Source organism: Alnus glutinosa, chromosome 1, assembly GCF_958979055.1.
Source record: "Alnus glutinosa chromosome 1, dhAlnGlut1.1, whole genome shotgun sequence".
Lineage (NCBI taxonomy): Eukaryota > Viridiplantae > Streptophyta > Magnoliopsida > Fagales > Betulaceae > Alnus > Alnus glutinosa.
The window spans coordinates 15,083,039-15,098,386 of NC_084886.1; the positions used below are offsets into that span (position 1 = coordinate 15,083,039).

Consider the following 15,348-nt stretch of genomic DNA (forward strand, 5'->3'; position numbering starts at 1 on the left):
CCTAAAATTATGCCTGAACTTTTTTTAAAATGTAGGGTTAAATACATATTTGCCCCATGTGCTTTACAATCTTTATTTTTTGCCCCCTCAGTTTCACTTTTTATCAAATTTGGTACCTGTGGTATATGAAAAGACGGAAATAATACCTACTATTTTTATATTTATTCCAAAATGAATATTTGCTTAAAATACAAACATTAATTACATCGTATAACATGTTACTCCGGTACGTGCAGTATAATGATCATGTGTTTACTATTATAGGAGCTTGACCCTATGGTCACAAAGGTTATGTTTATGATATGATTGGCCTTGGATCCAATAATTATTTTGTAACAGGCACACCATGTATGAATGGGGTCACTGTTATAGCTTTGCTAGTAGGGTAGGCCACCCACGGTCGGACTCAATCGGGCTGCTAGTAGAAAATGGTATGTGACAACATCCGGGTGCTAGTATTGTACTATGGTCCTTCGGAATAGTGCCAACCCACCAAGAAGGGGTTAAGAGCTTGGATACACCATACAGAAGAAAGCTATGATTAAACAATTATATATATATATATATATATATACATACATACATTAAAATATATGTGATTGTTATCGGAATTATGCCACATCATTTCTTAAAGTAAACCATATTTTCAATGGTAGCATAATTTCTCTGCATTAAAATATATGTGATTGTTACCAAAATTATGCGACATAACTTTTTAAAATAAACCATATTTTCAATAACATAATAATAGAGACAACACATAACATATTTGTGAAAACTCACGTTTAATATTCAAGGGTTATAAATTGTCACCTAAGGCTCATTACATAAACCGGATCGATGATAATTTACTTATAGAGTTGTGGACTTACGCAGATACTTTCCTTCCACATGTAGAACACTTCGATATTTTGCAGATTAGCAAGTTGTGAGGCTGTAAAGTGAGAAATATGTTGGAAAGAAAATGACAAGCGAATGGCTCGCATTGTCAGGTTTGATTAGATAGATATTCGATGCTATATTATAGAAATGTTTGTTGGAAGCTCTCAGTCTTTGATTAATGATACATAATGTTGTTAAAGGATTTATTGCTAGAAATCTCAAATCATTTATTTTCGCTTTTCGAGTGTTCGTACTCTGATAAGTAACGTTTAGGGTAATACCACCACCCAATTACTACTTAACTGGTGTGGATGAATTGATCTGAGCCTAGTGGACCCTACTAATGTTAAGATATTTCCCAGAAGGAGCTGGTGCGTTCGAGGAGGAGTTTGAGGAAGATCCTTATAACCAAGGTAAGTAACACTCACGTGAAACCATTTACCGATATTTTCAAGCATGTCTATTTTGATATCAAACTTGCTTATTTTATACCGATATGAAATAATTTGGTATTAATGCTGTAAACTTTGCATTTTGTGCAAAAATAGAATATCTGAAAAATGAATGACTGATTTATAAATTCATTCATTGTTGAGAGAATGAAAAATGTCTCCATATGGCATGGTTAGCGTAGGACAAATTGGCGAAGAATGTTGAGCATGTGCATATTATTTATATAGGCTTGACCCTATGGGCCATGAATATCTTACATGCTTATCTTTATTGATTATTTATTTTGTGCATTTAAATAGTCCATGAATTGTATTGAATATAATTTATGATTTGTATAATGAGATTATCACACAAAAGATCTTAAACCATAAACCTTGCAAATTTATAATTTTATATTCCCAATCAGTAATAAAATTGAGCATTCCATTTGTGAAGACTGTAATACATCAATCATGATGATATATCTTGATCGGTTTGATATGTTCGTGCATAACCATAAGAATGCAGTGCATCCCATACCCATCCAGTGATCATTGTAACTTAAATGCTCAACAAAAACACTGCGCGCCCGTGAAACGTTAGGGGCAGACGCACATCTTGGTGTTGGAGTCATCCACCCCAAACCAGAGTGTCCAGCAACTTTTTCTTTTTGTTTTCTTTTTTCTGTTTGGAAATTAAAAACAAATATGTGAAGTGATGTACCCATTCAAAACTATGAATCCAACAGCATTGATTTCCTCAGTTGCCAAGGATCACAAAGCAGAGGATGATATTTTGGAAGTATCCAATATAACTTTGACTGCACAAATCTTTCACGCGCGAGCAAGATTATGCATGTTGAAAACATATAATATTCCTACAATCATGTTTAACATGTATTTCCTTCACCTTGATGCGTCCATGTTGATATCAAGAATACACGATTTCTAGAGTAGAAACAGAACACATCGATAACATACAATGATGTCCAATCAAAAGGGGGAAGAAACAAAACAGCAAGATGGACATGAGAATTGATTTTGCGGAAGATCTAGATGCAGATTTGATGCTTTTTGGGATCTATATCGGTGTTCTTTATTTAGATGGATGAAAACTTAACCAGAATTAATGGAACTTCAAGAGTCAGTGAAAACTTACAACCTACCGATCGAGAAAGAGAAGCTCCAATCTAACAATCTTGGCTATCACCACAAAGCAGCATTTGGGAGAGTTTCAAGCTACCTCACTTCGATGAACCATCAACTCAAACCTAGCGTCAAGTGTTTTAAGTCTTCACATCAAAGACAATTATTGCAGCACAGTTACCAGTACAATATCCATGGTAGAATACTTGGTAAGACTTTTTTATTGAATTGCAAATTTATGTTATATCATTCTAATCTTTTATGTGGGAGACTCATAACTGCATAAGATTTTGAATCATGGCATTGAAAACTTGGTCCTAAGTGCTCGCCAGGGCTCTAAACCACTAGACAACAAGGATGTTCACCAAGCAACTTGGAGTCAGCATTGTACAACATGATATCCAGAACACAAATCACATAAAAAAAAATAAAAAAAATTCATACATAGAAGGAAACATGATATGGGAATTAACATATGACTTCCAATTTGTCATTTTATTATTAAAGAATCCAGTAATAGATGAACAAAATAGCACTAATTTCTGCCTACAAAAGTTTAAATTGTGAATTACATTCATAAGATTCAAAATCAACATATACAGCGACGATAGAATTTGTAAGAGTTTTACTACTTTCCCATAGAATCCTGAGGGCTGAGGGGCCTTGCAAGCACCTGACCTAAGCTAGACAGCCACCCCACTGATCCAAAAATTGTCTAATAAACTTAGCTAGATTCCTTGGTTCCTATATCAGGAAGAACTTCTAGACACCTAATCATCTTTACAAGTAGACTCGACACTAACCTTAACTAGACCAATGACTCCAAGCAGAAGATTACTAACTCAAATCACTACATTTTCTGAAATGAGAAATGCGAAATGCAAGAAATGCACAGCTCAGAGACAATTCTGATCACATTCACAGATATTGCACAGATAATCCACAATATAAATTCAAAACATCAAGCCAATTAAGCTACCAATTACCACATAAACCAAACCGATCCGCCCTCTATCCCACCGGCACTTTGCCCTTCTCATTCCTCTGCTCCTCCATATACTCACAAACCCGCTCGGCCTTCCGTCTCATACCCTCAATCATCTCCTCAGTTGCATCGATTATCTGTTTCGGCAAATGCACCTCCATATAATCAAACCACTCCCCGAGCGTCATCTTCTCCAAATCCAGCCCCTCCTCTCTAACACCAGAATCTGCCCCATTTCCCACCTTCTCATCAACTCCACTCACTGACGCGCTGTTATTGACATCAATTCTATTTTTTTCTTCCAAATTCTCCTTATCCTCCAAAGCATCAACTTGAGCGCAATCTGGCGCCTCTTCACATAAATTCCCCATTGCCCCGTCCCACTTCTTCTTACCCTTAGTCTCCAATTCTCCACACTCAACACCGGAATTCTCTGGAATTATCTCAAGTATCGGATCAGAAACCATTGCCACGCTGTTATCGACATCAATTCTATTCTTTTCTTCCAAATTCTCCTTATCCTCCTTATCCTCCAAAGCATTGGCTCGAGCGCAATCTGGCGCCTCATCACCTAAATTCCCCCTTGCCCCACCCCGCTTCTTCTTACCCTTAATCTCCAATTCTCCACACTTAACACCGGAATTCTCTGGAATCGTCTCGAGCATCGGATCGGAAACCATCGCCGCGCCGTTATCGACATCAATTCTATTCTTTTCTTCCAAATTCTCCTTATCCTCCAAAGCATCGGCTCGAGCGCAATCTGGCGCCTCATAACCTATATTCCTCCTCCTCGCCCTGCCCCGCGTCTTCTTACCCTTAATCTCCAATTCTCTACACTCAACACCGGAATTCTGTGGAATCGTCTTGAGTATCGGCTCGGAAACCACGGGTTCCTCATTCTTCGTACTGCGAGTGCGCCGCGTACTTACTTGCCGTGCCGCTTTCTGTTTCACGGGTCCCGCATTCTCCGACTCCCGACCACACTCAACACCGGAATTCTCTGGAATCGTCACGAGTATCGGAACGGAAGCCACCGGTTCCTCAATCTTCACACTGCGAGTGCGCCGCGTACTCAGTTGCCGTGCCGCTTTCTCTTCCACGGGTCCCGCATTCTCCGACTCCCGATCACGGAGTTCCTCTGATGTGCCTTCGCCCTTCAGAACCCTAGCTTTCCTGGGCCGGCCCTTCCTTCGATTCCCAGTCTCCAACTCCTCGCCTTTCTCTTCACACTTAGCTTCGCTTTCCTTCGAAACCGTACCTCCCCGGCCCCACGCATCTTTCTCTGCGGCTCGGCGCCTGGGGTTCCGCCTCAGCTGGCTCTCTTCGTGGCCCTCGATCTTCACCAAGATCGAGGTGTACTCGCCAATCTTGATGGAGTCGCCGTCGCAGAGATCGTAGGGAGTGTCCGGGAGGAGCTTGGCGGCGTTGAGTTGGGTACCGTTGGAGGAGTCGAGGTCGCGGAGGATCCATTTGCCCGACCCGGACAACGAGGAGGACTCGATGGAGAAGTGCTTGGTGGAGACTCCGGCATCCTTGATCGCGACGTTGTTGCCGCGGACCACGCGGCCGATTCTGATAGTGGATCCAGGTCGGAATTCTAGGGTTTCGCCCTGGCGTGGGCCTTGGACCATCACGAGCTTCAGAGGTGGTGGCTCCATTGTGTTAGAGAGAGAGAGAGAAAGAGAGAGTTGAGTGTGGGTTGTGAGCAACAGCTTCAAAATTCACCAAATTTGAATTGTAAATGCGCGGTCCTCTTTCTTTTTGTTTCCCCCCTCTCTTTCTCATTTAGTTTTGCTTTTTTGTTGGCTTACTGCGATCGAAGAAAATTGAACCGAGAAATTATGACTTTAATAAGAACAACACTATTGAGTATTGAAAAACAAAAAATCCTTATTTTAATATTTTTATACAATATTTTAGTTTTAAGTTATTTATACGATTCATTTTTTATGATTTGGTTTAAAATCATACTTTTTTTTTTTTTATTCCTATAAAATCGTAATTTCAAACGTATCCGGAATAAAATAACTTTATATGTAAAAATAATATATATATTTTTTAATAATATTATGTACCACTCTAATATTTTATTATTATTTCACTACATTGACATAACAGTGTTAAATTTTTATTAATTTTTTTAACAAAAAGGGGTCCAATAATAAATTAGTACAGTCAACTTAATGGGCTTGTTTTAACTGCACATGCCATTGATGTCAGATACACATAAGCTTGTATGTTGGGGAGAACAGTGAATTTTGATAATTGATTTAGAAGCCCATGGACCAAAGAACACTTAATCCTTTGCAACACCATTACAATATGATTATTGAAGGGCAAAGTCTCTGAAAAGGTGGATTATATATATGTCCAAGTCTTCCATCGAAACCTTCAAAAAGCGTCCAACGAACCGGAGCCAAAAACAAAACGGCGTTGTAAAACGTTTTTCTCTCCCACATTGCTTTGGCACAAAGATCTACAGATGCTTAAAAGGAGGAGTTGGGGATGAGCGTGTAACCTTCGGGGGTGTGTGGCGGGATGTGCACGTGATTTGTTAAACCCTAAACAAATCCGTTAGGTACTCATGTTGGGGTCTTTACCCGGTTGTTTCCCCCGTGTGGTTTAAAAAAGAAACGTCGATGCACTGCGCGTGTGCATCTCACGTGGACTTTGCCCAACGAGAGGTTTGAAGGTGGGGCTGCCTGCACCTATTCAGGTGTTCTCGCGGCTACTGGATGTCCTCGCCTCTCGTGCACCCCTACCTTTTTCTTTTTCTTTTTTCAGAATTTTTAAATACTCTTTTAATTAATACTAATTTGTGTGGATATCGTGGCCCATTCAAGGAAAAATGATCTTATTTATCATATTCATTTTACTGTTCAAATTTAAAGCATAATTTAATGATAAACACTATATTAACGTTAGAATGTTTTTTTAAAAACTTTAAATAATATAGTATCATGTATATCGTTAGAGGCATCTAGCTTTAAATCGTGGCCATAAAAATAAAAATAAAGAGGATCCTTATCCTCATTCAAGCAGACCATTACATAGAGAATAATAAAGCTTGTCACATAGCATACAATCAGATACTCTGCTAAGGAGCCTCATGTTAAAAGGATCGCATATCTCCAAAATCAAGTATTCTTCTCCTCATTTTCTCTAAACTCTCTCAATTCAACTTATTCTCAAAGTCATTTATTGGCTTAAGCTTCAAAAGCTCCTCGATCCTTGAGGATCGGCAGTTTTCCGGTGACTTTCTCCCATATTTTACATGAGCTCTATTGTCCAAGTTGAAGGTCCAACCTTAAGAAAATATGCTTCAACACAAGTGTAACTTTATATTCTGTCTCTTGCCTTTTTATTTTTGTTTGCTCATTTACTCTCCTCAATCTACCACTAAAAGCTTAGGCCTACTCCACCAAGACGCCACCATAAGCCCCCACCAGTGAGTATGTTCTCCATCTCCAAGTGAACTGATAACAAGCCAAGGTACGTTCTCCATCTCACTTCAATCTATTCTGAATTTTTCTTTTTATTTTTTTTTTATTATTTTTTTTTTTACTACCATGCAAGGTACTTTTGTCATTTTGAAGGCGAAAGTAGAACAAGGATGATAAATTGATGACGGTAAATATAATTTTCCTTTTTTTCCAAACTTCTAAGGTTATTTATCCACTCATTCAATCAAATTACCAGAATGAGGCATTAATCAGTCCTTTATTTTGTCTTCCAATCGATTGGAATGGGAATTAAGCATGAACCAATTCTGTGTCTTGGACAATAAATCAAAATTATCATGGAGAAAAAGAGGGTATAGGAGATTGATTACGTTGAGATCTAACCGAGTGTAGGCAATTTTCATTCGTCCAAAAATTTATAGAATAAACTAATTTATGAAATAAGAAAAGCTTATTTGTCCACAATTGTTTAGACATCTGACCCAGAAGGGATGCACTTTTCCCAGTATTTTGCACCGAACAAAATCTAGTCTATGTAAATAGAGCTCCAAGCAGAAAATATGTATCTGCCTAATTTCTCTAGGATTACTTTTGATGCTTACAGAATCACAAGCAAAAGTTATTATAGAAGTCATCACTGCTTGCAATGGCTACTGAAGCGGAAGCTTTACACATTCCGGGACTGGAAATAAAATTCAAAACCATCACTAGATACACATCAGTGAGATTTGGAAAGCCAAAAGTTGCTGAAAAAAAAAAGAGAGGCAGAAGTAGAGGCTTCAAAAATCATGGGCTTTCCGGATTGAATTTCCAGTGCAAATTCATTTCTTTCACCAAAATAGATCACCTGGTCTGGAAAGATCTCCCGCCACAACAGTGCATCCTTTAGTGAAAAACGTGGCATTAATCGTTCTGCAACACAATACTGGATAAATAAAAAGGAAGCATATTTGGGCCCATGGATAAAATATGCTTGGTTTTCTAAGAATTAGAAAGAGCAAAATGGGAAGAAAAAACTTACACAAATCCTTACTCCGTCCAACAAGTGCTTTAAAGACACAACAGTAGATAAACCGAAGATTAAACTTCCCAGGTTTGATGGTAGATCCAGTTAATCCCTGGACACCTAGTGAATAAATCCAATTCAGAGTTGTTAACAACTGTCACACTTTTCTTATCACTAACAGGATCTAAATAAAATACACTATCATATTTGACATTATTGCACCTCTCAAGCAAATAATGTTCACTTCTGCATGGAAAAACCGTGGACAGAAAAGGTACAAAGGCCCGTTTGCCATGGGTAAGTAACCAGCCTAAGGCAAACTTTTCAGGCCCCAGCACTGATTTGCAGCCAAAGGGCATTTTCCCCAGTCAACAGGGTAAGTGACAAAACTTACTCAGCAAGTTCAAAAATCAGGTAAAACTCCATTTTAAATCTCTCAAAATCAACATACTTTTTTGTGATTCATCCTCTGTAGGATCCAAGATATGATGCAGGGCGCCACTTCTGCATCAGTTCACTAAACCTGGAGGTTAATTTTGGGCAGCATATCAAAAAGCCAATTGCACACCAGCCAAAGAACTTGAAACTAACAGTCCAGGGGAAGAGTTTTGCTTGTCAAATTCAAACGTGAATATGACTAGAAAACAGTGCAGGGAATGTTAAAATAAAGAAAATAAAAATAAAAGCATAATTTGGAGAAGAGAGAAAGAGAGAAGACGAAATGAGCTGCTTCTGTCTTACAGACCTACAGCCACCATAGAAATTGCCCAATAGGGCTACAGTTTGATCTTATAGACTTGGATTCATATCGTATTACAATAGATCCTATTTATAGAGAATATAAGGTAGATAAGGAGATCCCAAGATTGCGTACAAGATTGATTTGTACACCTTATGTGAAGACATAAGCAACTTCAAGATATTTTTGCAAAGGGAGTGTCCAATAGTATTCTTCATTCAACCATGTGCAAGTTAGGCATGTGAGATAACTTCGCCAGAGCTTGAGGGAGAGTGTTGAAGATATATGGCTGATATGATTTGATTTTATTCTAGGATTTGATTTCTTTTCCATAATTTTTTTTCATTTATTGTAATTCCATATTAGTGTGTGTTGCTTCTCAATATAAACGAGTGTAGATGTATCATTGTATCATCAAGAAATAATAATAATTCTTCCTTCTTATCTTTTAACTAACCTCGAACCATTACGCCTGCAACACAACACACATGAAGAAAGAAAACAAAAAGACAAACACAGGGGGTAGACAATAAAAATAAAAAATTATTAAAATCTAGATTTGGCTTTGATACCACCGTTGTAGCCGGCCGTCCAGATCTACTACCTTTCACCTCAGGAAAAGAAAAGAGAAGGGGCCCTCGTGCATTTGGGAAAGGAGAAAAGGGGATTCGGGAAGGGAAAAGGAATAAGGTTTTTATTTTTAATTGGGATAGAGCACTAATACCATGTTAAATCATCGTCCCATTGGGTAAGTTAGAATTGGTTCCGATTAGTAATGTCAATAATGTAGAAGGTTTGGTTAGGATCTTGGGTTGAGGGTCTCTTCATTGCCTATGAAGAACCTAGGTCTTCCATTGGGTGCTTCTTTCAAATCCAAATCTATTTGGTATGGCATTATTGAGAAGATTGACCATCGTTTGGCTGGCTGGAAGCGGTTATAATCGTCTAAAACGGGTAGGATTATCTTGATCAAGAGCACATTGTCTAATTTTCCAACCAACTTCGTGTCTTTCTTTCCCCTCCTGGCAAGCATTGCCAATCGAATTGAAAAGCTACAACAAGATTTCTTGTGGGAAGGTATGGATGGAGAGGTCAAATTTCACCTGGTAAGCTAGTCCAAGGTGTGTTCTCCAATCTCTAAGGGAGGCTTAAGGGTTCGAAATTTATTCATGTTCAACCGAGCTCTTCTGGGAAATTGGTTATGGTGTTACGCTTATGAGAGTCTCTATGGAGATTAGTAGTGGACATTGAATATGGTACTCAATAGGGTGCGTGGTACTTTAGTGGAGTCAGTGGACCTTATGGGGTGGGTCTATGAAAATTCATTAGGAGGGGTTGGGTGACGGCTTCAAGATTAGTTTTTGGCATGACATGTAGCGAGGAGAGAAACCCCTTAAGGTAGCATTTCCAAAGATGTTTAGCAGATCATCTTTAGTTCTTTAATGGCTCTTCTCAATAACGTTAATTTTGTTTAGAAAGCGGCATATCATTGTGAAAGATTGGTATTGCTTGTGTAAGAAGAGTTGGTAAACCGTTAACCGTCTTTTACTCCACTGCGAGACAGCTAGTGCCTTATGGAGCTCTATATTCACTTTGTTCGGTTTAGCATGGGTCATGCCTTGTCGAGTGAAAGATCTATTCACCTCTTGGAGATGGTAGTTTGGTAGTCCTCAAAGTAAGGCTATTTAGAAGATGATTCCGCTTTGAAGACAATGAGATGACGATGGCGGAGTTGAAAGACTTTCTTTTTCAATGCCCTTTTCCAACTGATGGTTGCCTATGATTATTTTCATATTTCTAAATTTTATGACATCTGTTTTATATAGTTTCTTTTTCTGGTTCGGTGTTTCTTTTGTATATTTCATGTGTACCTAGGTAAGCCCCTTGATTTTTAAGGAATTTTGATTTCTTTAAAAAAAAAAATCTCAAAGGTTTAAGTTGATAGACAATTGTGAGTTTAATCATTTATACAAGGTTCGAATCTCCTTGAGTACAAATAATTCATTGGGGCCACACATCCGATTCGTGTGGTAGGGGTGCATTACACAGGTCTGGGGTTTTTTATACTTCAAGAGTGGGTACACGAAATGCCTCTGCCTTGGAATGATTACTTGTCATAAAAATAAAAAAATAAAAAATTAGACATTAACACTTTCCATATTTATATTTTCTCATGTGAATTAGAAAGATTATGGAGATAATATAAAAGGAGAATCACGCCATCATGCTGGGGTGAAGGATTCAAAAGGATTACTAAGGGTGTTTGTATTTAATTAATATCATATGTGAATTAGAATGATTATGGAGATAATATAAAAGGAGAATCACACCATCATGCTGGGGTGAAGGATTCAAAAGGATTACTAAGGGTGTTTGTATTTAATTAATATCATACTTGATTTGAGGTAATATCTTTAAAAAAATCAGTTTGTACTTCTCTATCAATACACCACGAATCTTTACTTTCCTATACTCTATACTGTTCAAGCGTTTTTGGTAAGCAACATTCTAGCTTGAAACCTATGTCAATCCCACCTCATTCCTTTATCACCAAAGGCAAGACTCAAACTCCAATATTTTAGTTATCAACTTCATATCTGAGCAAAAAAAACTCCTCTTCAATTGCTTTTTCCTACAATATGATATGCCAGCCATCCAACAGTCATTGGGCATTCCCCTTTTTGCAGTTAAGTATTTTTTTAGTTGTCCAAAAGACAAGGGAGATCCTTTCTGTTTATTAAGTTAAAATTTCTTTGATTTCAGGTTTGTTTCATTCCATCACTTAGGCTGCACCCTTGCCTTCCTGCGAGGAGCTTTAAGCACTTGAACTTGTTTCTTTCTTTAATTTATTACCATTCATCCAAAAAAAAAAAAAAGGAAGCTTGGGTACCTTTTTATTTTTTCAAAAATACGAGCTCTCTACAAATAGTGTGTCTAATAGTGACAATCCCCACTATGATTCTTATATTAGAATATCCCCCAAAGAGGATTTCCATTGAGAGGCAATCAAAATTTTCATTAGTCAAAATATGGATCAACAAATTATGGATGTTATAACTTGTCAAATAGATTCTATGACGCCAGAGTCTTTTTCTGGGTTGTCTCTCGTTCGGCCTCCTCCTGGGGGTTTGGTGGTTCCTTCGTCGGGCAAGGGTCTAGCAGCTCCAGGGGCGTCTCCTTTTCCGGCGCCGTCTCTTGCTCTTCTTCGACCGGAGCCCTCCTCGCCGGCAGTTCCAGGGGCTTCTCCGGCTCGGACGTCTTCTTCTGGGTTCTCTCTAGTTCGTCATCCTCCTGGGGGTTTGGAGGCTCCTTCGCCGAGAGAGGGTTTTGTAGCCCCAAGGGTGTCTCCTGCTCTTTCGGTGCCGTCGCCAGCTGTTCCAGAGGCTTTTCCGGTTCGGTTTTCCTTTTCAGGGGGAGGGTCTAGCTGTTTGAACGTAGTTCCTAGCTGGGTTACTGCCTCTAAGCCTTTCGGGTTTCCCCCCTCGCCAACTCAGGTGTCCCTTCCTCCGGTGGTCCCAGTTGATTCCCTGCCAACTCAGAGTCCCCTCCTCTGCTATGCAATCCTGACGATGCTTCTCTGGCGGTCTCTCAACTCATGACCCCTCCTTCCTCTGGAGAGACTGAGTTGGGGGAGAAGTTGCACTCTTCTTTCCCCGTGGTCTCGAAGCCATTTCAAAGTTATATCAAGAAGGCGAGGGTACTCAAGGAAGGGGTTTCGTTGAAGTGGAACAATGTGCTTCTATCAGATTCCCTGAAAGCCTCGAAGATGGTTGCCAACTTAGCTGTTAATAAGGTTTCGGTTGCAGAGCCTCCAATGAAGACGGGCATTCTCAGAAAGGGGTTTCTCAACCCTCGCCCAGATATGCCAGCCACTCCCGCTTCGCCTCGGAAGGTCTTTGATGTAGGGATGATCGGGCCTTCCTCCCCTCTTAGAGGTTGCCCCATTTCTTCACCCGTTGAGGGTAATGGATTCTCCCAATCTTGGAATTGGCCAATCGGTTTTGATCATAACGGGGAGATTGTGGTTTGGGAGGAGGACGTTGATCTTTGGGATGTTTCGCCTTTGGATTGGGCGTTGGAGGGTGCTTTTGGGGATGAGGCGTTGGCCATTCGGGATGCCATAGAATAAGAATTTAAGCGTGACAAGATAATAACGCGCCAAAAGTCTAAAGGTAAGAGGGAGCTTCTGAATCTACATAGCTCTATCACCTATGGCGACGATAAATCTTCCGCTAGGCGTAGGAAAGGAAAGGACCTTGTGTTGTAGAGTTGTGTGCCTTTGTGTGCTTGGGTAGGTTTGTCCGTTTGTGGGTCGTTCCTCGGGCTTTCGGTTTTTGCTTGGGTTCTTTTGAAGGCTGTTTCTCTTGGGGTTTTCTCAGGTTCTTGGGTTTTTTTTTTCTTTGGGTTTAGGGGGTCCTGTTGGGGTTTTTTGGGGTTGGTATGGGTGCCTTTTAGGGGCTTTTTTTGTATTACGGGGGTTTCTATTGTATTGTGGAGGTTACTATTATGCTTGTTAGAGGTTTTCTTGTGGGTTCCTTGTAGGTTTTCTTGAGTTTTTTATGTGGGCTGGTTGGATTGCTTCTGTGGATACTTCCTGTGTACTTAGGGGAGCCTTACGCTTTTTTTAATGAAATTCTCTTACTTATAAAAAAAAAAATAGATTCTATACAAACATGTTTTATTTCACTTCATCAAGACATCCCAAAACAAGAGACATTTAGATAGATATAAGAAGGTCAAAAGCAGATGAGAAAGAGACCGTTGATTTCACCAATCTAAACGGTCATCAAACTTTCACATTTATAAGAGCTAAAGGTAGTTTCATAATGTAAACTTACCCTTTCAATAAAACTGAACCCTCATTTTGGTGTGGATGATGCCCGATGTTCCAGAAATTTCCAAGGATTCTGCACACTATTTGACAGAGGTTTTCCAAGTTCCAAGAAACCCCTAATCCATTTAACTCTGTTCACAAGTTCCTCCAGGTCCATAACTGCAGCTTCTATTGTATCAGAACACATGGAATTTAAAGAAATACTTCCATCAGCTTTCAGCTTCTTTGAAGAACCAGAGCTATCATTTTTTCCCTTCCCAGCCATATTTCCCAATATATTAGCTGATGCATCTCTGTTATGTGAGTTTGAAACACTATCTGAGTAACTGGTTTTTCCAATGCCATTATCTCCCATATCTAATTCCAACTTTGTTTCTGATGTCTGTATCTCCTTAGATTCCGTATTGATCAAAGGTAGCCTTGCCATTTGTTCTAATCCATCTGGAGGTTGTAATGAGCTTGCTGAAGTATGAGAGGAAAAAGATGCATTACGCTCAAGAGATGCTCTAACGGCAGCCTGAACTCCATTTCTTCCTTCGGCTTCAGTGTGGACCATCAAATTTGGAGGGGCCCCTGCAACTATCCCATGTCAATCAAATTCAAATACAAAACCAAGTCATTAAATAAATCAAAAAACACGGCAGGAGTGGTACTTCACGGTAGCTAAAGCTCCTAGTAGTACAAACACTGTATCTTGATTTTACACCAAAGGCATGTTACTTTCTTCATATATTTTTTTTGAAAAGTAAGAAAAGTTTTATTAAAAAGCGTAAGACGGCCCTAAGTACACAGAGAGTATATACATGAACAACCAAAACCAGCTCACAAAAAGAAACCCAAAACTTTCTTCATATATTCTTTCAACAATGTATGTTTATGCCATCATTATTTTGAAGAACCAAGCATGGATTCCACCAATTATCAACCTACTAATGAAAGCATTTTTTATTCTTTCGCAGGGGAAAGGAAATATTTATATATTTTCATACATTGCAAACATCTCAAAAGTAACATATTTTTCTCTCCTCCTATGACCAGATCTAGCAATCATCAAGTAACCAGCTGGAGAATGTGAACTGGCAGGGTTTTAGAATAGACTCAAAATTCTGTTGAATTAATAGGTTAGTCTAGATGGTTGTCTCACCCTGCCAACCCTTCTTCTATATGCTTTGCATTAAGAAAGTACTATACTAAGTTACTTTTAAATTTATGATTTATAAACTTGTATTTCTTTTTCTGTTTTAACTTTTACTATTCAAATGATATATTACCAGTTTGTCTCAACTGACCAAGTGTTCAGGATTATCTCCAACCAAATTAGACACAACACTGTCCAAATTGAGTTATAACCATGGATTCAAAGATCATACTGGAGGATTGGACCATGAACTGCACCACAAAATGTGCTGAACAACCCTCAAAAAAGGGCTCCATGACCGCTCAACAAAGGTCCAACCATTGACCTATGAAACTGTTCGTGACTCACAGGTTTAACAGTTCCATCGTTTTCCTCTCCCCTCTCAACATCAGCCTCATCTGATATGGCCTCTAGACCACATCTCAAAAGCTCCTCAAATAAGATTTCTAGACAAGACCTCAACCAAAGACATACACGACAGACTATTCATTTCTACATCAATTGATTGTGAATGTAAAATAGCACGTGTGCCAAATCCATGAAAAATTGCATTCTGGATATCCATGTGGGCAGCAACTTGAAGTTCAGGTTCCTAGGATTTTGCAAAGAACCATTTAAGGTTTGCAAAAATCCACGATCTCGTACACAAGGTAAATGTACTAGCCAAGATTGAAGCATTGAGGAGGTTAACGATGCAAAATGTGGCGGCAACGGCATAAAACAAAA

The 15,348-nt window shown here is 39.1% G+C and overlaps 3 protein-coding genes across 6 annotated transcripts in view; 1 reads left to right on the forward strand and 2 right to left on the reverse strand.

Moving 5' to 3' along the window:
- Positions 1-3,358: 3,358 nt before the first annotated feature.
- On the reverse strand, positions 3,359-5,244 carry LOC133858575 (FHA domain-containing protein At4g14490-like). Its single transcript, XM_062294054.1, has one exon. It carries the CDS (start codon positions 5,100-5,102, stop codon positions 3,471-3,473), a length of 1,632 nt encoding a protein of 543 aa, XP_062150038.1. The 5' UTR covers positions 5,103-5,244; the 3' UTR covers positions 3,359-3,470.
- A 2,033-nt stretch (positions 5,245-7,277) lies between these two features.
- The window catches only part of LOC133874247 (uncharacterized), a 28,263-nt gene continuing 20,192 nt past the window's right edge, over positions 7,278-15,348 (reverse strand). The window contains exons 7-10 of one of the 4 annotated variants that reach the window (XR_009901229.1): positions 13,489-14,063; positions 8,363-8,434; positions 7,927-8,031; positions 7,278-7,817 (exon numbers count right to left, since the gene is read on the reverse strand). Coding sequence is in view for 1 of the 4 variants with exons in the window: in XM_062312133.1 (XP_062168117.1) it covers positions 13,510-14,063 (554 nt within the window). In the remaining 3 variants the exon portion in view is untranslated. The remainder of the gene's footprint in view (positions 7,818-7,926; positions 8,032-8,362; positions 8,435-13,488; positions 14,064-15,348) is intronic. The other 3 variants (XR_009901228.1, XR_009901231.1, XM_062312133.1) reach the window with 3 other exon arrangements.
- LOC133876430 (uncharacterized) lies at positions 11,725-12,249 on the forward strand. Its single transcript, XM_062314741.1, has one exon. It carries the CDS (start codon positions 11,725-11,727, stop codon positions 12,247-12,249), a length of 525 nt encoding a protein of 174 aa, XP_062170725.1.